Source organism: Leuciscus leuciscus (assembly GCF_965113295.1).
Source record: "Leuciscus leuciscus genome assembly, chromosome: 4".
In the NCBI taxonomy this organism is placed as follows: domain Eukaryota; kingdom Metazoa; phylum Chordata; class Actinopteri; order Cypriniformes; family Leuciscidae; genus Leuciscus; species Leuciscus leuciscus.
This window is the reverse complement of record NC_138728.1, coordinates 47,734,802-47,760,054: the sequence shown is the minus strand read 5'-3', so window position 1 is coordinate 47,760,054 and position 25,253 is coordinate 47,734,802. Positions and strand designations below refer to the sequence as shown.

Below are 25,253 nucleotides of genomic sequence, written 5' to 3'. Positions count from 1 at the left end.
AATATTAATCTCTCACACTATAATATTTCATTTTATTTTAAATGACAAAAGTATTTCAATTAAGATGTACATGATTAAATATAAAAAGTCTGGCTGTGCTTAATGGGTACGTTTTGTACCCTTTAAGCACACCCCTGTTCCCAATAAGCTCACAACAAGTTTTATTAAAAATTCTTTTTTAAGGAATAATTGAAAAAAGTATTATTTGAAGGTACAGAGTCAATCACAAGACTAAAATCAAGCAACAAGGCATTCAGTTTGATCAGGTAGCCTATCCTATTCATAGTGACGTGTCATTCAAACTCATTGCAAAATTTCGTCTAGCTTTTGTCATCTTAAGACTGTGAAAATAAGTTTATTAATAATTTTTTTGAAGATTAACATAGTGACAACCATCAGTTAATATTTAAAGTCTGATTATGAAGTATTTACATAGACGTTCAATGTGGAGGAGCTTAAAGGGAGCACACTGTGCTTAATTGGAGCAAAAACAAATTTTAATTAATAAATATTAAATGAAATTTAAAGGAAAATATTTAGCTAAATTAATATTCTAGGTAATGTATTAAGTTTATACAAATTTTAATATGAACAACTATTATTGACAATATCTATGAAATGCTTTTTTTAATTGATGTCACACTGAAGCTGTGTGATTGTCAGTAGTGCACCCTTTAAGCTCACCTAACATTAATATGAATTCTTTAAAAATTACAACCGTTTAAAACCACAGACTATCAATAAAATGTAAAATGATAATATTATGGATTTAAAAGTACAAGCCATTAATGCCTGTGAAGTAATATATTAGTGTAGCACACAATCTTATAAAGCTAGTAAGCTGGCTATGTTCGTAGCATCTGGGCTATGTTGCTAAAACTATCTTTTAGATCTAACTGTAATTATTTCCCACATCCAGGTTCCAGGTTATAATATGCAAAAGTCTAAACATTAATCTCTTAATTTTGCAATAAGTAGATGTACTTAGCCAAAATAAAGGCTTAAACATATAAAAAATGCACATTTGAGGGGCTCCTCTTCTGGTGAAAGTTTTCAGACAGCTTTCAAAATGACCACCAGACAGTGTGAACACATGGATACACATATCTCAGTGTGCAATGGTCTGATTGGTTTAAAATTTCAGGAGGTATGTAGTAACAAACACATCAATTGGTTAATACATCAAATAGGATAATACATTGCTGTTTCTTTTTATAATCTGAGCTCCAAGATGGTAGTGGTGCTTAATGGGTACTTGAGCTTAATAGGTACGTTTACCTAATGTATTTGTGAGTGAGTGTAGCCTAAGAATTTAATATTTAAGAATAGAATATATCAATAGAATTTGATATAGAATAGTAGATACAATTTTAGTATTAATGGAATACTGTAATCATGGATAATAATAATAATAATAATAATAATAGATAATAATAATGGATTTGTTGTGTTGAATGCATACTATGATACGTGTGTATTTTATTCATTTGTTCATTATTTAATTACATATAGAAAACTCATTCCAGGGGGAGGGGGATGTCCCCACCAAAGCTGAGGCCAAACCTACGCCCTTGCTCAGAAGTGCTGGTTTAGTTTCACTTCGAGGAGCAACGGATCCAGCTGAGGATTGTGAATAGTAATTCTTTATTCTTAAGTGCTTTGTTCTAATCGCGATATGGAATAGTGTCTGTAAACCGCAAAAAGACTGTTTAAATATGAATCGCGTGTCTTTGTTTGGATGAATGAACGGCACAGATGCGTGCTGTTGTTTAACTACTGCTGTAAACAAAAGCGTGCATCTGTGCCGTTCATTCACACTCGCACTTACATTATTTACGTTATTTTTACATGAACACATTTACTAGTTTAGCTTTTACCAAATTATATTGCTATACTGAGATGAGTAAAAATCGACTGAAATATGTTGAAATAAAATGTCTTTGTATAAGCAACATATTAAACTGCAAATTAACATTTATATGCTAATATATCATAAAAACGATATGTTACAGATGAAATATGAATGTTTAGATAAGATTTCGTTGATTAGTTTTGGATAGATTTTAAAGTTTTTACTGTAAAAAAGACTACTGCCACATCAAATGAGCTTTTGTTTGCCAATTACTGCCCATATGTTAAATATATAGTATGGGATGTTTCGTCAGAAATAAAGTAGATATATTGAATTATCAACTAAGATGTTATAGTGTTTGTTCCAATATTCAAACTAATGAATCCTTAACTTTGAAATACGTATGATAAAATGTATACTTTTTACATAGAAAAATTACACTTGAAATATTGTTTAAATTGTAATTGTTGTAATTGTAACCTTTTTAATAAAATAGCAAAAAAATATATTTACAAGGTAAATCTAAACAAAACAAAATCTAAATCGGTCAATATAAGCTTTCTCATGATTTTTTTTTTTATTGTGTTTTATTAGTGACAAATTGGGGGAGAGCATACATATTCCAAAACTTTGTGAAAATACAGTATGAGAATTAACTACACAATTACTAGAAATGTTTACCTTGGATATTCTACAATTTGCATGCATACAAAATTTGTAGAAAAAGACAAAAAAACATCAAGATATTTCCAACTCTAACTTCGAACCAATTCTGTAGAATATATAACTTTGACCGGTCGTAAGTCGGACAGGAAGTGGAATTGTGGGTCCATTTTGCTCTTACGGGGTGCCCAGGAGGCAAGGCCCCCACGGCAAGAGTTTGGAGGCAAAAGTGCTCTCACATCCGTTGGAGGGTGAGTCCTTTGAAAGATCAGTGTGAATCCTTGGAAAGATCAGCGTGATCCCTTGGAAGATCCGTGTGAGTGTGAGTCCTTGGAAAGATCAGTGTCGAGATCTCTAACTGACCCAAATTTGGTGACCCTAGGCAGCGTGGCCCCGGAGCTAGAGCCGTTCAAAATTTAGGCCAAGTTCATGGTAAAAAGTCCAAAATCCCAAAGTCACTCTGACTTCCAGTCCCTCCTTCGGTCTGAGCCAAGCCGGGGAAGGCTCACCATCCTCAGCCAGGCTCAAATTCGCCCGCGAACCCCGGAATCACGGCTCGGAGCGAAAGATCTAGAACACTATATTCATCAGTTACTCGCCTGCTTCCATCGTTGCGATCACATACTTCTACAAATAAACTTGTTGATTTTTTCATTTTTGCAACCCTTTTGGAGGATGCCACAGAAGTTGTCAAGTACAGATTTGATTTTGATGGAATTGTAGTTCAGATAAACAATCTCAGCTGCCTAACAGCAGAACTACACTATCTGTTCATGGGAAAAGTTGACCCGTCAAAAGTGACCAACTATTGGCACATACTAAAAAAACACATCAACCTTACAAGGTTCTCTGCAGAGGGTGTGAAAGCTTTCCACCTCACGATGGGCACGGTCTTGGCCTTTGTTGATGGGGCTATTTTCTAAACATCAGCTACATTCCGGCCAACCCAAACATTGCGCACGTTCAACATGTTCAAAAGTGACCTGATGGCGAAAGCGCACGCCATCGGGATGATCAACGCGGTGTTTCAAAACTTTTCCGACCGGCTGAAGGGGCTGCCACCACGTGATGTTGCAAAGCCAAGCATCATGAAAAATGACTTGGGAAATTTGGGCAGAATGAACATCCTGCACTGCGACCAAAGATTCATTCTTGATCTTTTTCAGCATTCGGTCAATGATGTAAATTTCGTGGCAATCATTTTGACACTTTCAAAATTTGGGCAGAGGGACCAGGACCACCACTGGTTCGATTTGCAGAGGCTGGTGGACACCTATGGGGTCAAAGATATCTCCTACCACATCGCCTGCAACATCAGTTCAATTGACCCATCTATCGACCTTCTATGGTCACATTGTGGGCTGCAGGAGGTGTTGGGTCAGCGGGGGACCCTATTTCCCGTCTACTCCATGACCGAAACGGCCAACTTTCAGAGCAATCTGGACCACCTACCAAGTGATGTCTATCCAAGGCTCCTGCGGGTTGTGCGGCACGACAACACAAAGCTTAATTTTATACAGCTGTATGCTGTCACGCCTCACTGCCAGCTTCAGCAAAGCACCCCGTAAGCCGGATGATTACAATGTGCGACATGCACATCGAGCGGCACCGTAAGATGATCAATGCATCAGCAAACAGGTATGATGAGCATGTGTATTTATAAAACTATACATTTATTAACAAGTAATGGAGAAAGAATAATTGGAAACGAATGTGAGAGTGAAAGTAAAACATAACAGCGATTTATTTTAAAGGCTAAAACTATTAAAATACTTAAAGCTTATTTTTTGTTGTTCATTCAGGAGATGTATGTCTATAGCGTGTTAAACCTTGTTTTAAATAATTGTATTATCTGTCTCAATGCAGGTATGTGGAACACGTGGAAGACCTTGCCTGAAAGACGAGCACCGGTACTTACCCTAGGTTGGAGGGTGTCTTCCTCGTCGGGCCCCACTTTGATCAAGTCACGCAAGCCAGTGATTTTTTCATTGAGCCCATGATTAACACACTTCTTGAGATGGTGCCAATGTTGGTGCCGTTTCGTGATGAAGAGGGCAGTGGTCTCCGTTCTGTGGTCCACTCGGTGGTCACCTACCTGAGCAGCTACCACGATGTTTTGCATCAGGCACGAGGATCGGGAGGATATGAGAATATCGGGCGCGCGTTTCAGCTCGAGCTTGCAGCTGAAGAGCTATTATTTCGTTGCCCGCTATGCCGATCTTTGCGGCAGTTCTGTTCCACTCTGAGCGTAAGCTCGACTAATGCCAACAGCCTGACAAGGATGAGGGGCTTCCTGTGCTTGGGGCCCATCGGGAGCGCTAGCGTCGGCGAGTCTCCTCCTCTTCTCGACATCTGGACAAAAGACGAAGTCATAGGGGAGCAGCTAGTGAGGATCCTGCTGTGAAACCTGTACCAACGAGATGCCGACCTGCCTGGCGAGTCACTTAAAGGGTGCACCTGTCCATTTGGCCGGCTGGTGGACTGCAGGATGGTCCCCGAGTTCGCCTGTGAAGTAATGGGGAGGACGGCCTTTGGATACCCCCATTCCTTTGGTCGTGCTGTTGAGATAGTTACAGCAGTGTGCTATGATCCCGCACACTGCCTCAGCTTGGGCCTGTCCAGATACAGGTTCTTCCCGCACATAAAGTATTGGGACGAGCACCGTCACCTTAAAGCAATGTGGAACTTTAAGGACTATGTAGAGCTGCACCAGCCTGCAGAAATACCATCCGCTGCTGCTCGTGCAGCCTCTTACTTGGGAGACATTTGTGCCAAGGTAGACGAGTTGGGCCTTTCATATTCTCGTAATCTACAAAAATACTGCGAGCATGTGATGCCCTGGCTGGAGCGGTGCGTGGAACGGCTTCTGAGGGGAATGCCCAAGGACAGGGCCATCAAAGGGCAGGTCCTCTCAAAGATGCTCCTCCTGCAAAAGCCAGCAGTATGGCGCTTTCATTAAAACATACCGTACAAATTGGTTGTGCCACCTGCTGTGCCCAGCACACCCACCCGTCCACGTCCACCTACCCAGGAGGAAAGGGTTGAACCACTGGACTTGGAGGAACAGGAAGAAGTTGAGGAGCAAGTCATCAAAATAATTGAACTGACCTCTGTCCCAGCAAGCTCTAACAGTAGGTGTACCAACCTCGAGGTCACCTACGTAGACCTCAGCCCAAAAAGAGAAATGAAATGCAAATGTAATGTAAATGTAAAACTAAATGTAAATGTAATGTAATGTAAATAAAGTTGCATTCAGAAATCAGGAATTTTATTTTGGGGGGCAAAACAACTAATTTTTGGAGAGAGAGGAAGTAAATACGGAAGCGAAAGTGTTATTTACAGTGAACTAGTGAAGTAAACTACAGTGAAGTGAACTAATCATCAATCTTTCAAGGCTGATTAATTTAAAGAATGGAAAGGTTAGTGTTTGTTTTTGTGCAATTTGGACGTGCAATGGTGTATTTTGAACAACGTAGTTGTTAATTAATGTTGTATGTCCGTTTTAATGACCAAATTGACTTTTTCTTTTATTTTTGATGTGTAATAGTGTAATTTGAACAACCTAGTTGTTATCTTTCTGCCTATCTTTCTGCCTGTCTGTCTATCTATCTAATTTATTTAATTTGTGTAACGTTCTTTCAGATGATTGTTTAATTTGTATATATTATTTCATGTGTTTTTGTCTTTAAGATTTGATGAAAGCATGATAGTGCACTGCCTGCTGTGCCACGAGCCGCAGGAGGACATCACGGTTCATCTGGCCAGTGTATGTTTAACCCTTAAGCGGTATTTCATATATGAAAAGGTCATAGGTCATATTGATCCCCGGAGGATATAAAAAGGTTAAAGGTGAGATCGACGTGGGCGGTAAACTTCGTGGGTGGACAGTGTGGGGGAGGGGAAGGTCAAAGGTCACCATCAATCATTTTGACACATGGTGCAACATATAGACTACTCACATGTGCTCATCAAGCTCCATCTGTGGTAATTTGTGGTTTAGGCCTATTTAAAACGATGTCATTTGAATCAATTGAATGGCTATAATTACTTTAATTTTATCTCCAGAAATTAAAAAACAAATCTGTTTTATAGAAGCATCAGTATTTGTATCGATGATATTCATAGAATGAATTCAAAAGATGGCATTGATTACAAATGTTTAAATATACTGTTTTTTTTTTTTTATGTTGTTTATACATTAATTTGGAGATTTATTGTGAAAATATATTAATTACAAATTGTAATGTTAGATGGATTTATTTAAAATTCATATTTAAGCAATTAATACGTTTTTAAAAAAATATGTTTTTGTTTGCGTTGTATCAGTCTTCCGGAATTAAAGGATCCACTCTGCCTAGGGTGCTCTCAAACCTTTGGAGAGCAATACAATTTGTCTTCTTTTTTTCTAGAATACAGATGAACGTTGACTAATATAGATGCACAGTGAATAACAATGGCTTTTTTTTTTTTTCGGTAAAGGAACGGGATGAAAACTTAAAGAAGCCAAAAGAACAGAAATTCTTAAAGAACTTGTGAAATTGTGTCTGAGACAACCTAACATTCCTGTGCATTCTAACCTGGACCTTATTCACTCGGATAGTGAAAGCCAGGAGGGTGCACAGGATGAGGGGTGGCTGAGCCGCAATTGCCGTCAGTGTAAAGTTTTAGGGCAACAATTAATAAAAGAGAAAAACAAAACAAAATCATTAAAAAGCAGGATAAAACAATTGGAGCTGCAGGCCACCTGAAAAAACAACAGCGGGGTGGTCTGCAAATAACCAAAATCCACTACCGTTTTTGGTATGTCATTATGTTACCTTACCTTATCTTACTTTATTTATTTAACTTACCTTGCTGTTCTCATATTGTTTTTACAGAAAGAGTTCTTGACACTTGGTTCAATTTTATTGCTACCAATAAAAAAACAGAGAGAGAATTCAAAACAAAAGGTCGCTTATGTTAGAAATTTCTTGGTCTTCATCTCTGCCCCCAACATCCCCTCCATGAACCTGACCAGCTTATGGAACCACAGCAAAATTAAAGAGTATGTATGTCTTTTATCACTAATACAGTTTTTTTATTCGATTTGATACTATTTTCACAAGTAAGGTGTACATTTTGTAATAAATGTTGGAGAACAATTAATTGTGAATTTTTCTGATAAATCTTCTTCTTCTGAAAAACTCCCCAGAAGTTGAATATGTTAAAGACTGGTTGAATGCATTGAGTGTAACAGATGATGATGAAACAAAAAACAGAAATGTTGATGTAACAGGCAAGGTTGAACGTTTTTTGGATGATCTTGTAGTTAAACACCTCCAGAGGGACCACACGAAGAGAGTTCGCAAGACGGAGTAGAAGGAGAGAAAGACGCTGGCAAAGATCTTCCACTAAGGCTCAACCCCCTCGTGATGAACTGACTCATCGTGCACAGCAGTTAATAAAAATGATCAGACAAGTTGAACTATTGAATAAGAAGATAATAGATTGAATAAGAAGTTGCATACAGTTTTATGGTTGAAAATGAAATAAAATGTTCAAATGAAGATGTGCTGAATTTGCAGGGCAAGCTCAAACTACTTAAAGCCTAGTTTGAGCTTGGCCTACGAACTTAAGGGTCATTGTTAAGAAGTATATGTGTGTAGCTTTGGGTATGGGACATGCTTAAGGCTGTTAAAACCACATACATTTTTGAAGATAACTTCGAACCTCTCTTGCTTCAGAGATAGAAAAAGTGTGAAGTCAAAGGGGCTGTAACAGGGGAACTTTCCATATAAAGCTTTTTGTATGTGTGCTGCATAAGATAAGTGTGAAAAGATATATAGATAAGTTGAATGTGCTTTCGCAAGCTTATGTTAAAGATGGGACTAGGATACGTCCCAAGCATTACCTTATAAGGGAATTAACTATACTAAGATGACAGCCCACAGATAGAAGGTGGCCCAAAAAACAGGGTTAATATAAAAAGACTTTCACGTGTTTGTTATTTTTGCCTCTGGAATTTTTGTTACCTTTAGAATTTTTGTGTCTTTGTATTATTCTGAATCTTTTTAATAAAACGAAATCATGTTGTGGTGATTCGTAAAACTTGTTAAACAAGTCTCAGAGTAATTTTTCCCTATTATATTTAATGATTTTAGTTATGAAATATTAATGCTAGTGAACCGAAGGGGTGGGTTTCGTTAATCTGGACTCAATTATAATTACAACACCGACTACGCCACCCTGGGAATTTCACCCAGGGAAATAATGGTCCAATAAGGACACACAGGTTCGTTCCCACAAAGATACAGCTGAGACGTGAATATAGAAAAAAAATAACAATAATACTTTATTTATGAATAGAATAAAAGCTCCACCCACAATTCAGCACACAAGGGATTAATATGGCTTCAAAATCAAAACAAAACTAAGGAAAATAAACAAAACCAATCAGACAATCAAAGGTAACATGTCAGATGGCAGGGTGGAATAACAAACCTACCCAATTCCACTTCACTACGCACTTCAAACGTACACTAATGTACTCACTTCACCACAAGCACACGTGCATTCAGGTGACAGAAAATTTAGAAGAATCAAATCACTCAGTGAACAAGGGTACCCATTAACTTGGACCTAGAGTGGTCAGCACTCCTTCCTAGCCAGTCCAACAAAGTTAACAAATTAACATCCAATTGTCACAAATTAAATCAATAAACAAAATACAAAAGCAACAAAATAACAGTTGCAGTCACATTACACATGATCCATTAACAATATACACACACAAAAGATACACTCCATAAGATCACGCAAACTCACAAACATTAACACTTATTTCTCACGCAGACACCCGCACACACCCACACCCCCACACACACACACTTCCAACAGTAAACAAACACACTCAGACAAACTCGCATCAACCTATGAGTTCATTCACACAATGATAAATATACCATACAAACCCCACAAACACAGCCTTCCAGTTGAAACCCGACGTCATTCTGATGAGCTCACAAGCTAAAAAATAACGATTGATGAACAGCGTGGCACAGAAAATGATGTGTTGAAGAGAGGGTAATGATGGAGTTATGCTCTGGTCAAAGAAGACCCTCTCTGTCTTCTACAAAAGATGCAAGGAGGACACAGTGTACCTGGACACCACAGGGAGTGTAATTCAGAAAGAAAGAGCAGAAAGTCCCCCATACACTGTAAAAAAAAAAAAGTAAAAAAACTGCCAGCTGTGGTTCCCAGAAATAATATACCATAAAATACGCTAGCAACATTTTAGGTTTTATAGACTTAAAGGATTAGTTCACCTCAAAATGAAAATTTCCTGATAATTTACTCACCCCAATGCCATCCAAAATGTAAATGTCTTTCTTTCTTCAGTGGAAAAGAAATGAAGTTTTTTGAGGAAAACATTTCAGGATTTTTCTCCACACAATGGACTTCAATCGCAACCAAAATGTTAAAGTCCAAATCAATGCAGTTTCAAAGGGCTTTGGAGTGCTTCAAAGGGCTCTGCACGATCCCAGCTGAGGAATAGGGTCTTATCTAGCGAAACGATTGGCCATTTTCTAAAAAACAATTAACATTTATATACTTTATAAGAGAGCAGAGAGCAGCATTATTTTAAAAGAAACAAAAAATTATACAACAAATAATTAAATTGAAATGTATCAATTGAACAATTCACTCCTAGGCCATTTTGTCATGACAATCCTGCATAAATTAAACTTAAAATGTATCAAATAAAAAAAATAAAAAAAAATCACTCTTAGGCCCATTTTGTCCTTACATTCCTTACATTTACTTTGTAAAAATAACTCCATGTCATCCCTGAACACAAAATGAAATACAAAGGGCTCCCTGGAAGCCTCTGATTGTTCCAGGAGATTGTTGAGGGCCTTTTTCTTGTCTTCTTCATCCATTTCTAATGAAAAGGGGCTCTTCCACTGGATCCCTGAGCAGATGACTGTTGGAATGGAGCCATTTCACAGCTTCTGTCATGTGTCGGATTATTGGAAGCTCCTTCATTACAGAATATTAAAGGAAAATGTGACTTTAATATTTCTTATAACTGTATTATATGTCAAGATCAGGTATGCTTGTGTGTTTATATTTGAGACATGCCTCACTGCTGCAAAGCATAGCTTGTTCTTCACTTGGAAGGGATTCTTGTAGGGTTTCTGCACTGGAATATACATATCTTGGTTAATTTAAAATTGATCAGAAGAGGGTGCAAATGTAACGGTGGGCTGGAGTTAATGTCCATTATCTACCATTCTGAGAAAACCCCAAAGTTCTCCAGAAGAATAAGAGCCCACCATCTCTGTATGTTTGGAAAGTCGCACTGAAAGACAAAAATAGAGAAATCTTGATATATCAACTGCTACAACATCATAAAGGTCAATTACTTGAACTGGAAATCACTTGCAGATGTAAAATCAAAGGGTGCTCCCAAGACAAGATGTAGAGTATACTGGAAAACAGCAAAAATTAAGGAACATTATCTCTGTAAACAAAAAAAAAAAAAAAAAAAACTTTATTTAACAAAAAAAAAAAAAAAAAAAAAACTCACAATCATTGGTTTATTTATATCAAAACATAATGTCTCACCATCAACATGAAGACTCCACAGTCTAAACCACCAATCTGTTGGGGGATATCCTAAAAAAAAAAGGAGAAGCATGAGGTTAAGGGTTTGACACTTTAGCAGTCCCAACTTTAGCAGACTTCTTTATATCCAACCTTGTTTTTAAGAAGCACCCATGTGCCAGGAGCAGTTTTGGCTGTCATCTTACTGCAACAAAAATACACAAATAATAAAAAAAGATTTGTTAATATGCAAAGTTACACTGTGCAGCACATACAGATTGAAGCTCTGAATCAATGCAAAAACTCAGAAGTCAACAGTATTTGGGTCTTTCTTGTAAAAACTGTCAAAGCATGCACAATCAGAACATAATGCAAGTAACCATTAAGCAAGTTTATTAAACTCTTGAACGACAAACTCACCGTACTCTCCGCCATGCTTGTCTCGTTGTCAATAACTCCGCCCCTCACTTCCGGTTCTGTGGCTGGGGTTCTGGCGCTGGTGGTGCTGTGGGTCTGCAGCTGGATATGTCTCCAGAAAATGGATGTGTGGCGTGAGAGTGTATGAAAAGTGTCAATTGCTTGAGTCTCACGGTGAATGCGTGAGAGTTGGCAGCTCTGTGTCAAACACACAGAAACTCAAAGGTCTTTACGGCAACCCGTCAAAATAAAAGTTCAGTTTAACTTGACAGAAATATTACTGTTGAACATTAGAATTTAGATACGTCTCAATCTAATAATAACAATAATAATAATAATACTACAAATAAATGATAGTTAAAACTTTTAATTTTTTTAAGGAATAATCAAAAAATTCTTCGGGAACTAAAGAGAAATGTCAAAGCAATGCAAAAAGCAAAAGTTGAATTCCGGACATTTTGGGCGATTTTAGAAAAAACATAAGGTCCACAAAGAGGACATGTCCGTGAAAAAGAGGACGTATGGTCACCCTATCATTGTACATGCTATTTGTTGGAAATAAAGCATAAAAAATAACAATAATAATGTTTAATAAAAAAACACTAAAGCACATTGTTGACAAAAAGTTTAATTTCATATGATTAAAAGAAATTAAATTAATGTTTTATGTCTTCATTTGATTACCAGAAAAAATACAACACCGAATTTGTGTGGAATTTTTTTTTATTGATTTTGTATAAGTTTAATAATTTTATAAGTTTCATGATTTAAATTAATTAGACATGCTTTTTGATTACTAAAAATTTTTTAGACAGACACCACGGGGGCACAAGCACTTGTGGAAAGAAGGAGAAAGAGCCGCCGCCGCGCTTTCCATGCGTTTTTAGACGCGATATGTGAACGGCCCGGAGAACAGCTCGTTCAGCGTGTCATATGTCATTACGCTGTCTTTACGTCATTGCACATGCACAGTCCTTTCAGTTTCGGTTCTCAATCTGATCAAGTGTTTACATGTTCTCTCATTCGGATTAGAAAAGGAATAAATCACCCCTTTGTATCCAATCAAAATGTTATTCAGATCGTGCTCAACTGGATCGATTAAGGTGTTTACATGAAGGCTTTACAGATCGATTGAGCCGTCAATCCCATAACGAATTAATATTTTGGTTACATGTAATCGTAGCCATTGACACAAACACTAAACACCATCATGGTAACACACATGACATTTAAAAAAAAGCAATAAACATTCATTTAACAACATTAAACCCTAATGTACATAACTGATTAGAAAAAAACTATCAAGAAACAGTAATTTCAACAATAATTTTTCACTGTAAATTTTCACTGTAAATTGTACAGGGACAAAATTAACTGTATTTTACTGTAAAATTACATTAAATATATGGTTAGATCTATCACAGTTATTCATTGTATATAGTACAGAAACGTTCTGTTAACCAATTAACAGTTTTTCAGTTTTTAGCTCGATTCTTTGCACGAAGAACAACATAGTGACGAAATGAGTTTGTCCGTTCAGGGCCACTGTAGAAACATATCGATGTAAGAGGACTCGCAGTGTGTGTAGATAGAAATGGCTCATTTTAAAGTAATAAAAACATAACGGTTCATTATGTAAGGTCTTTATACACCACTGAAAACATAGTTATGTATATGATATTGGATTTCTGTCAACAGATCCTCCTAAATACAATGCACCTTTAAATGTATGATTATAATAATCTTTGGTTTTTGATAGTTTTCTTTGTAGAAGTCCACAACACCAGAAGCTGGAAGTGCATACAGTATATATGGGCTCCTTGTGTGTTGTACAGCGCTGAAAGAGATGGATGAGGTGTTTTGTGTGGACCAAACCACACAAGTGGACAGTGGACCAAATGTTGCAAAGCACTACAAACATCTGCAGTTGCTTATGCAGCAAACGGGGACATTTGATCTGGTGAGAAAAACATCATTACTGAAGACTACAAGGTATTAAATGTTAATACTAGGGAAAAAAAATCAGCACATGGTCTCACAGTTGCAGGGGCGATTCCAGGATTTTATAAATGGGGGGGGCAGAGGGGGGACCAAGAACCAGTGAGGGGGGGCCCATGGGAAATCAGAAAATTCAACTGGAAATAAATACTTGGAGTTGCATGTAGTTATGGTGTTAGTTAACGTTCTCACATTTTAATGTTTACCATGCCATGGCTTTTTTGGACAAATATTATTGTGCCTTTAGTCTTTAAAACAATGTAAATTAGTATATCTCTTTTATATTTATGTGGTGGAGTGCGCTGCCGCTGAATAACACTGACAAGTCCTCTCTATTCAGTAACGTTAGTCTGACGAAGTTACGTTAGCTAATCTAACGTTAAGGTCCTTGCACACTAACATACGGTGCGTTCGATAATTGAGTGTGTATACCATAAACAGTGACGTGTCGAGGTGTCTCTCTCTCCCAGACATCCCATGTCTCCCGGAAGTTCCGGGAGTCTCCCGCATATTGATAGCGGCTCGGGATACCTCCCTGAAATGACCTTTTGCAGGTTGGGATGTCTGCTCTCCTGTTTGAAAAACGCGGACCGGTGATTCTGCTTTGCGATCGCAAATCAAGCAGTGATTGACAGCGCTCTGATCCAATGGCATTGGGCATTGTCATGTTGACAGTAAATCTAGCCCAATGATGTTGGGGGGGCACCAGGGGGGGCCAATCATATTCTGGGGGGGGGGGGGGGGGGGGGGGGGGGGGGGGGGGTGCCATGTGTATGAACTATCTGATAAACTAAATCAACACCTCTCCAGGACATATCATGCATCTCAGGTCAGGTCGGACCGGCAGAGCTGAGCTAGATTGGTGTTAAACAGAATAAATCACTAGTAATGCATTAAAACATTTGACATTTGTCTGAAATTGTGATTATACGCACAACCGGCGTAGCATCATAGAACGTCTATGAAAAGGTTCACGCCCACTTTTAGGGGAAAACAAACCAGCGACCGCCATACACAGTATCGGATTGAGGACGTGTACCCTTACAAACATTCCAAAGAGTTGTTGTGTGGTTGTGTGCACCAATAATATTTGTAAAAACCCAAAATTGAAATTTATTCCTTTGTATTCCTTACATTTTCATGTGTTTATGCCCATCTCTGCCTTCCATTATCATCCATATCTTGCTGTTATGGAAATATCATGAATTACGGATGATGCTATCGAAAGCTAAATCAGGCTAGTTGTATGGCTGGACAGAAAAGTGCACTCAGTAGCTACTCTAAATAGCTTCTCTAAATATAAAGACATAATATATACATTTAAAGATGTTTACTTCTTAAAACCGAAGTAAAATCATTCACTGGCTACCTGGTGACTCGATGAGGTACGAGTAAATGTCCGGGTAAGACACTTCTGGCCACTGGGTGGGGTTGTTAGACCAATTTAACGCTGGTAGAATGAAGGGACATGTTTTTAAGTTGCCCAAATTAAGTTTATAAATGTATCGTTCACGCTCTGTGGAAGGCAGGGTGGACATATAATTACTCTACATATTTCATCTGTGATTTCTGAAGTTATACACGTCTGCCGGCTGTGTACGGACGTTGTTTTGTGCTGCTATTTTGTATTGAAGTCTATGGGAAATCTGGTTTGTTTCCCCTAAAAAGGGGCGGTTACGAAATTGACAGGTAAGTTCCCGGATGTGCCGGTTGTATGTATTGCTTTTCAGCATGATGTCATAACCACACCCCTCATGACTCATTTCCAGGGAACAATAAATAGTGGACCTCTTTAGGAACCTCAGTTCTGGGGTTCTTGTCACTTTTATTCGCTCCGATCAGAAGCTTCCCTAAACAAAAGTTGTACCCCTGACTATCTAACACATTTACCCCCCACTAACTGACTATCTTCTCCGCCGGGGACACTAGTTATCCAGTGCGGCCGTTTAGCGTTTCCCCAAGTCAGAGCTCCCGCACACAGACCTGTCATGAAAAGCACTCAGACATTCCTGAAATAATGAGCTTCACACAAATCACCTGTGCACATTATTATTATTGTTTTTTTTTTATGCTTTATTTCCAACAAATAGCATGTACAATGATAGGGTGACCATACGTCCTCTTTTTCACGGACATGTCCTCTTTGTGGACCTTATGTTTTTTCTAAAATCGCCCAAAATGTCCGGAATTCAACTTTTGCTTTTTGCATTGCTTTGACATTTCTCTTTAGTTCCCGACTTCTCCAACGCCATTGGTCGCAATGTACGCAAAAAAACTGCATCTCATCACCACGGCAACCGAGAGACAGTTCAGCAGCTTCTTTCTTGTCAACAGTGTCCTAAACAGCGTAAAAATGCCCAAACACAAATGTAAATTCACAGATGATTTACAAAGAAAATTCCCGTGTTTTCGCCTCGGTCTGGAAACTTGTGAAGCAGAATGCATGACCTGCAAAGCTGGCATGTACGTGTCGGTGTCAAACAAAGGTGCTAACGACATAGAAGCCCACATAAGCTCCGCAAAACACAAAATTGCAGCTAAAGGAGAGAGTTTGTCAGGTAAATTAACTGACTAGTTTGTGAGACCAGGTAAAACAGAAGATGCAGTTACTGCTGCGGAGGGAGTTTTTGCATTCCACACCACGAAGCATTACAATAGCTACAGATCAATGGACTGCACATCAGCCTTGTTAAAAAAGGCTTTCCCTGATTCTGAGACTGTGCGGAAATTTTCAAGCGCTTGTTCTAAGACCGAAGCAATTGTTAACGCTGTGATAGCCCCACATTCTGTCGACCTAGCTCTGAAAGCACTAGAATATTTTAAATATATATCAACACTTTCACATCTACACTGTGCGCACAGAGAATCTGAAGAAGTACTGTGAATTTGTTGATGTTCATTACAGAAGTCTGTTTTCTCGCAGCAAGATGCGATGGCTGTCATTATTCCCAGGTATTGAGAGGAACATTGCAACAGATGTTTCCAGTCTTGAAAGCATTATTTTTGTCACAAGAAAAAACACCCTCCTTGATCATGAAGTTTTTTGAAGATGAGTTCAGTGAAATTTACCTCTGGCACATGCACTCACTCATGTGTGTGTTTCCGTCACACATTCAGGAGATGGAAAGGGAGAGCAATTCACTTGTGGAAGTGAAGAATATATTGAACAAAGTCCACAACATGCTTCTTGAATGCAAGACCAATAACTTCATGTCCCTTCAAGTTAAGGGGCTACTGGCACAAAAGCACAAGGATGGACTTGGTGAGAGGTGTGACCATTTCAGTGCTCAAGTTCAAGGTCTGTACAGTGCATGCCTGGAGTATCTGGAGAAATGGATGGCACCCATGGAGGTGTTCTCCTCTTTCACGTGGATGGATCTGTGTGAGACACCTGACTGGAATATCATAGAAGCCTGTATCAAACACCTGGAAGAAAAGGGTGTGCCAATTTATGATGCAAAGTGCTTCGATCAGGTCACCAACCTGAAGAAATTCACAGAAAGGTGTAACAGTGATGGAGATTTCAGTGATCTACAAGCACACAAGAAGTGGACGAAATATTTTGAAAGGTCCAAAAGTATAGAGTCTCATTCAGAGCTGCTGAAGATTGCATAGTTTTTCTTTGCTATTCCTTCTCACAATGCAAATGTAGTGAGATATTTTTCACTGATGCAAAGCCAGAGGACAAAGGAAAGGAATCACTTGTCTGTTGAGTCACTGAAGGGGCTGCTGTGTACACAATACAATTTTAAACACATGTCTTAAACACAAGCGGAGGGGTCCTGATCAGCCTGAAGGGGTTGTATTCGCCATAACAACCGCCTCGCTCTACATTATCCCGCTTATTACATGGCTACCTACCAAATAAATCAATAATTTGACACAAATGTATTTGTATTTGTATTGCTTCCGCTAAAGAAAATCCATTCCGTCTCTACGGTTAGAATCCTGCGTCCATAGCAACGCTCTGTTTTTCATGGCAACGGTGTGTTATACTTAGCAGCGGACTGTTATCAAGAAATAACACACTGCGTTTTACATTAGTATTCAACCAAGCCATGTAATAAATATATATAATTACATGTATTGCATGAACGCATTTACACAGAACAAACCCAACAGCATGAAAAATGATTTACTGTCATCTTCTACTTCTGTGTGTGCTAATAACGGAATGTGCAGGAAACAATAAACAAACATTAGTTCCTAGGACAGGCTTTCTGACATAGCCTACATATCTATATATTTTTTAATATGCATAAATATGACATTTTTATATGAAAATGTTAAATGAAGAACATATTGCAGTTGTTTTATTGCTTTGTTATTTTTAGATTTTGACCACATCTATGCACATTTTAATCTCCTCCTAAGCACTGTAAAATTTGGTTTCCCATTTGTGAATTTACATTTATGAATATAAAATTTACATACAATTTTAATAAAAATTAATAATGAAACCAACATCCTTTGAGCAATGATCCTTAATGCAATAACCTAATATCACATATTTATAGGATAAGAGAAAAGTATTTAAAATATTATTAGCAATGACCTGTGCACATTCATTTCATTAGGGAGCACCCATTCACATTAACCTAGGGGGTGTACGTAAAAAAATATTTTTTTAATGTCTTATGTGCAGTAATTTTCGAATTGATTTGCCCACAGCAGAAGTTGACGGCGACGATAAAATGTTCGCACAACGAGGACGTTCATTTGGCGAATGTGAACTAGCCTTGAGTATAGTTGGTGCTGCAGGGAGTAATGCCATAATAATAACAGTATAGTGGCAACGATACGCATCTGTTCATTCATTCTTGTCAAAATTGACAACACGCTGACGTCAGACGCACGTCCGTTTACAAACCAATCAGTGTCAAGATGCAGCCCATATAGCCCATACGTCATGTAAAGTTCTTTAGTGCGCTCGCATAATTGCAATGTGAAACCAAACCAAAACTAACCGAATGTATACGATGTATCAAAACATGTTCTTTGGTTCGGACCTTGGTTTGGACTTTCAGCTGTGAAAACACCCTTACTCACCATCAGGTTGTTCCAAACCTGAATAAATTTCCTTGTTCTGTAGAACACAAAGGAAGATATTTTGAAACCAAATGGATACTAGTGGCACTATTGACTAACATAGTGGGCTTGGGAAATCAATAGTGCCCCATAAGTTTGTATGAACAACCTTTACTAAATCCTTTTTTATTTTTCAGCTAATGTCCATTTTGAAGGGTTAATATGAAGATCTGCTCTCAACAGGGTATATTTTGCTACTGGCCAAAAATTATTTTTACTGCCAAAGTAAAAAGAAGAGCCACTCTAGATACTACCAGAGAATGTCTAATATGGCGAGAAGTTTCACTCTCACTACACTTCCGGCTTCTGAACTGGTTGCAGTTCCACTCTGATTCCATATGAGGGCGCTCACAGGACGAGTGCAGAATGAATGGAGGTCAATGGCGGTATACCCCTCAAAATCCACTTTTCTCAGGATATAATTTTTTGTCTAGTAATTTGAATGTTGTATTCGAAAGGAGATGCAAAGAAATTACACATTGCTGGGTGTTAGATTTTTTAGAGTCACTTATTTGCTTTAAAAAGTCTTTCAAAATGTCAATGACGTCAGAATGCTGACGTCATTAGCAGAATGCTAGCGTGTTATGGGCAACAACAACTCAACCTGTAAGAAATCAAAACGACATAAGTACTTGTTCATTCAACTTTCGACCTAAAACCCATGTTGAACTTGCATAATCTACAATCAGATCTGAGATTTCTCAACGGCAATCGGGTGAAAGAGACAAATTTAGCCGTCTAGCCCCATTGACTCCCATTCATTTTGCACTCATGGCGAGCGCCCCCAGTGGAACTCTGGTGGTACTACAACCAAAATTCGGTACAATAGGGCTTAATAGGGAGTGGGCAGGCTCTCCGTAGACGGGCTCTGATACTACCTTGTGGTCTAAACATGTTGCAGTGGTTCTGGTGCATGCAGGTATTTAGGATGTATTATAAGTTTTCTAACATATGTCACATACATGGTTTATACTGTTCTCTTACTGGTCAAACTAAGCTGCCATGTTCTTTCCAGATAGCTATGAGGAAGCCAGACTGAAAGCCAACCAGGCCACAGTGACATCAAAACCTGGAGAGCGATGAGGAACCTCCACGGAGACTAGAACGACCTCCAGCTAGATACTTGAGAACGCTGGATTGTGGTAAACACTTTTCTGAAAATTTGACAGAGGAGAATTATTTTTTTATTTTTTATGGTTGCTTTAAGAGGTCGACCGATATGGGTTTTTCTCTGGCCGATGCTGATGCCGATATGTAGAAATCAGGGCGTCCGATATGTTTGGCCAATTTTCTTTCACCTGAATATTTTGCAGAAAGAAGAATGAGTAAGTATATGTTCACTTATTCTTTCATGTCGGCAATTCATTCAGAGAAGACAGAGAAGGCATAGGGTTGGGTACCGAAACCCGGTGCCAATATGGAACTGGGTAACCGGTATGTAACCGGACCAAATCAAAATGCAGATTTCCACTTAAATGCCTCAGCTGTCGGTTGAAATATTTGCCCTCTGGTTCTTCGAAAAGGACGTAAAGAGCATTATCACTTTTAAGGTGATGCGTTCTAAAATAACACTCACCTGTGTAACTTTTGCCCTTCCACTACACCGCCACATTGTGTAAGACATGCAATAAGTTAGGAGAGGTGTCGTATTTTGCCAGAGAAGGCAAAGAATGTGGTCATATTTCTGCTAAAGAATTGCTGCAATTTAAATCTGGTTTGAGGCATACCAAGAATACAGACTACTTTGCCATTATTAAGGCCAGTGCACCGATGGTATGAGGACCCTATTTGAATTGCTCCGTTTATTAGTACTGTAACTGTTATTTAGTGTTAAATTATTGTAGTTGGTTTAGGTTCATTTATGTTTTAGTGGGAATTTATGTGAATTTGTTGTGTTTGTATTTAAGCTACTTATATTTATACAAGTATACTTTACAATTTTAATATATGGTTCAATTTTAAGAATTTTTTATTTAATTTATTTCGATAAAAATTAAAAAAGACCCTCAAAACAATGGTGAATGACATTAAAGTATCGGTTTAGGCACCAGTACCGTTTAAAAAAAAAAACGATACCCAACCCTAATGTGTCACCACTCAACAAAAAAAATATTAATTAAAAAGCATCCCTGAATAATTTCCAGGAACCATGTTTTTGGAATCTTGTTTTTCAGGTCTTCAAAGTGCCCAAGATCCAGAAACACCCATGTCTGACAGGGAAACTCAACATGAAGGTGGAATAAGACATTTTAATCATAATACTATTTTCACGTGTAGTAATGTGAAACTGTTTGTTACTATTTGATGAATATATTTATTAATTATCTGAAAATAGTTGGTTTATTCTTTTTAATGATAATGACTATTAAAGGTTTATGAAACCCCCTATTTCTAAAATTCTGGAATTAGACACCTTTGAAATGTCAACAAACACTTATTATGTGTGAATTTTTAGCTTAATATCTAGAGTTAGTAAAAATGCAATGTTGTGTTCATGTATATTTTTGATGTTAACATACAGTACAAATGCAAACATATGACTTATTTGTACATTAAAATAAACAGATTTTATCTGTGTGCACTGTGTGATGTATTAAGATCTTGTAAATGTATAATATATTCATTCAACTTCTTATTGTATTTCTCATTTTCAGCTGATGTGGCCGTAGGTGTTCCTGCATCAGGCGGGGAAACCAATTTGTGTGAGTACAAGTTTAGTTTTTTTCTTTCATTCAAAAGTTTGGTGCCAGTAAGATTGTTTTTGAAAGAAGTCTCTTCTGCTCTCAAATGTTGCATTTATTTGATAAAAAATACAGTGATATTGTGAAATAATATTACAACTTAAAAATTTAAAAAAGTCTTTTCAATTTTAATATATTTCAAATATAATTTATTCCTGTGATCAAAGCAGAATTTACAGCGTCATTACTCCACACTTCATCCTTTAGAAATCATTCTAATATTCTAATAATATAATAATTTACTGTAACTGTTATATGTTATATATTAAGTCATATTAAATTAAAATGTACAAAAGAACTGTCATACATACTGTAGAATTTTATACAATGTATAACAAATGTCCCGATGTTGTTCTGTGTCTGTGGTATATGTTGCTGATATTGAAATTCTATTGAAAGCTGCAGTCTGTAACTTTTTTTTTTCAAAATTTACAACATTTATATAATGAGCGAGTACACCATGAATGCATTTTCCATCTGTGTTATGAAAAACTACGGTATCCTGTAATAAGTGTTTATATGGGGACTACTTTAGACTGGTCGGGTCGCACAGCTGTGGAGTAGCCCAGTACCTGCCTGACTCGCCATAGACATAAACACAGACAAGGAGCTCTGGCTACAATGTTCTTTTGCAAGACGCATTATTCTGTTAATAAACACATGTTTATTAACCACTAGAGTGCCAAAAATTGTTGACTGCAGCTTTAAATTTAGAAATTATTTTACATCAGTTGAATGTAGATAGTTATTTCACTCTGCTTTCTTTTTGCATATCAACATGTGAACTGTACATTTCAGACAACACAGAGTTGAAGAAATTTGAAAGGGCCATTTTTATTCGACTGGACAAAATGGACCAAAAGCTGTCAGCGGTTGAAAGCCTTCTAAGAAGTGGTGGCCAGCCAACAGTAGACATTACTGAGTTCCTGTGGTGTTCTATAGTAAGCCACTAGAGGGAGCTCTCGTGTGTAAGACAGAGAGGATAAAAAGAGAAGTGAAGAACATGACATGTGGGTGAATAATAAAAAGACACGTTAAGTTCCAGTTATGGTGTTAATACGTTTATTTTGAGGCACTCAACATATTGGCGACGAGGATGGCTTTGAGTTTGAGCCAACCCACCCCGTTCCTGCAAACACCGGGAGAACCGCCGATCCCGTTCAAGGCATGGATTAAAACTTTCGACAATTTCTTGCTGGCCCTGGGAGAGGAGCTATCTAATGCTAGGAAGCGTGCTCTGCTGATACATTGCCTTGGAGCCGAAGGGCAAAGACTGTTCTACACTCTGAATGTGAGTCAACAGGGAGACGATACGTACGCTTCTGCTTTGAGTGCAATCCAGGACTTTTTCGTTCCTAAAGTTAATGTGGTTGCTGAACGTTATCGCTTCCGGCAACGCAGTCAACGCGCGGGCGAAACCACAGACCAGTATATCGCTGCTCTACGTGAACTGGCTACCACCTGCGAATTTGGAGCTATGGAGGATGAGATGATCCGCGATCAGCTGGTTGAAAAGACTAATTCAACTCGCATCAGAGAAACGGCTGTTGTTGGAAGTACCACTCGACCTTAAAAAAGCTGTGACTGTTGCCCGGCAAATTGAAATTGCTACAGCGGAGGCCAAAGCGATGATAGCATCATCAGACAACTCAGTACAGGCAGTGCAACAACATAACAGGCCCCGATGGAGCAAACATAAAGTCGACGCGACGCACGGACCATCCAAATCCGTCCGTGCACTTACTTGCTACCGCTGTGGCTCCGAGCAGCACGCAGCTAATTTTCCTGGATGTCCTGCTAAGGACGCAGTGTGCAGGAACTGTAACAAAAAAGGACATTATGCTAAGGCATGCCGTGCAAGCAAACGGGTGAGTGAAATTACAGTGCCTGAAGTGACTGTGTTAAATGTTGAACACCCTGCTCGCGACTGTGGCAAAATAATGTGTACAGTACAAATACTTGTAAGCACAGGACAAAAACGGGACATTCAGCTAATGGTAGATACTGGATCAGCTGTGTCTATATTACCAATGTCCATCTACACTGGATTGTTCAGTCAAGCACCCCTGTCACCAAAGAAACTCGGTCTAGTTAGTTTTGGGGGTGATGCAATTGAAGTGAAAGGATGTCTGCCGGCCAGCATCTCATACGGTGACCATTGCACTACTGCAGACCTATACATAGTACAAAAGGGATCAGCTGTGCTGGGCAGAGATCTTCTTACTGGACTGTGTTTACAATTATGTGATGGCCAGGTCAGTACAGCTCAGTGTGCGCAATCTGTCTCGTCTGTAGCGGCAAGTTCCGAAAACAGACTGGGATGTGCAAGAGGATTTGTGCATCGTGTCAAGATTCGGCCTGAGGTTCAGTCCATTCAGCAGAAACTGAGGCGGTTGCCTTTCTCAATCCGGGACGAGGTGTCCAAGGAATTACAGAAGCTTGTACAACAGGACGTAATCGAGCCTGTGGATGCATCTGAGTGGGTATCACCGATAGTGGTCACCAGAAAAAAAGACGGGGGTATTCGGCTTTGTGTCGACTTACGTGAGCCTAAGAAAGCCATTGTTGTGGACAGTTTTCCTCTTCCGCATATGGAGGAGATGTTCGCAAATCTGTGTGGAGCTACGGTGTTTTCCACACTAGACCTCCAAAGTGCTTACCATCAAGTTGAGTTGCACGAGGACAGTCGGAACCTTACTGCGTTTATTACGCATGATGGGTTATTTCGGCTTGAATAGGACAAGAATCACATGCTGCTTTGAACTCAGAGCTGGTTATTGCAGTGATTGTAGAAGTGAGTGCTACAACTTCAACATCATGTTCCAAACTAGGCTCAGTACTAGGCAGCGGTAAGCGAGATAAACAGTCTGCAGTCACATTCTCACGTCCTGGCTTATACTGAATGTCATAGGTAAATGCCATCAGCCTAGCTGACCATCTGGCTATGTGCATACCTGCTCTGCCTTGACCCTTAGATGTTAGAAGAGTGGTCAGTGGGCTGTGATCTGTCCGCAGTATGAAGTATCGTCCCCACAGGTAGGTCCTCCATCTCTCTGTGGCCCAAACACACGCTAGTGCTTCTTTTTCTACCGTGGAGTACTTCCTCTCTGCTGCCGTAAGAGTGCGTGAGGCAAATGCCACTGTTCTCTCTGTGTTGTCTGCATGCAGCTGGGTAAGAACACCTCCTACTCCATAGTCTGAGGCGTCTGTGGTCACAATAGTGGTTAGTTCTGGATTGAAAAGTGTGAGGGCAGCACTATTCACGATCAGTCTTTTTACAGTCTCAAAGCTCTCCTGAGCCTCAGGTGACCACATGAACGGAACAGAGCCGCGTAAAAGCATGCGCAGTGGCTCCACCACAGTAGCGAAGTTTGGTATAAATTTAGAATACCAGGACGTAAGACCCAGAAATGAACGAAGACTAACCTCGTCAGCAGGAGGTGGAGCATCTGCCACTGCAGAGACATGTGAAGCATCAGGCCGCAATCCCTTCTCAGACAGCGTGTGACCCAGAAATGATAGTTCTGATTGTCTGAAGTGACACTTTGCTGTGTTCAGTTTGAGTCCTGCCTTGTTAATTCGCTGCAGAACGGATTGTAGGTTATCATCATGTTCCTCAAGTGTTGCTCCTGCGACCATGATGTCGTCTAAGTAGCAATGAGCTCCAGACTGACCTTTAAGGATTTCAGACATCATCCTCTGGAAGCAGCTTGGAGCTGAGGCCAGTCCATATGGAATCCTTTTGAACTCCTGGAAGGAGTTCACCAAAGACTTTCTGCAGGCATACCGTGCAACGCCGCATGCCACAACACATTGCACCCCAACTGAACTTTTGCATGGTAGACCCATGTTAACCAAACTTAACGTTTCGGGTCTTCACTTGCCACCTGCTGGTAAACTGCTCTCAC

General features: G+C 39.0%; 1 protein-coding gene across 4 annotated transcripts; it reads right to left on the bottom strand.

Moving 5' to 3' along the window:
• Nucleotides 1-8,822: 8,822 nt before the first annotated feature.
• Nucleotides 8,823-11,715, bottom strand: LOC309497945 (uncharacterized protein). Of its 4 annotated transcripts, XR_014205775.1 has the most exons (7): nt 11,522-11,715; nt 11,255-11,306; nt 11,123-11,173; nt 10,786-10,856; nt 10,637-10,697; nt 9,853-10,534; nt 8,823-9,709 (listed from the first exon to the last, which is right to left on the bottom strand). XR_014205775.1 is itself a non-coding variant. In XM_082168341.1 (6 exons), the coding sequence occupies exons 2-6, from the start codon at nt 11,300-11,302 to the stop codon at nt 10,427-10,429; spliced, it is 339 nt and encodes a 112-aa protein (XP_082024467.1). In that variant the 5' UTR covers nt 11,303-11,306; nt 11,522-11,715; the 3' UTR covers nt 8,823-10,426. The 4 variants fall into 4 exon arrangements, 1 of the variants encoding a protein (XP_082024467.1); XR_014205774.1 differs by having other exon boundaries at nt 8,823-10,534; nt 10,786-11,018; XR_014205776.1 differs by having other exon boundaries at nt 8,823-10,534; nt 10,637-10,692.
• Nucleotides 11,716-25,253: the final 13,538 nt, after the last annotated feature.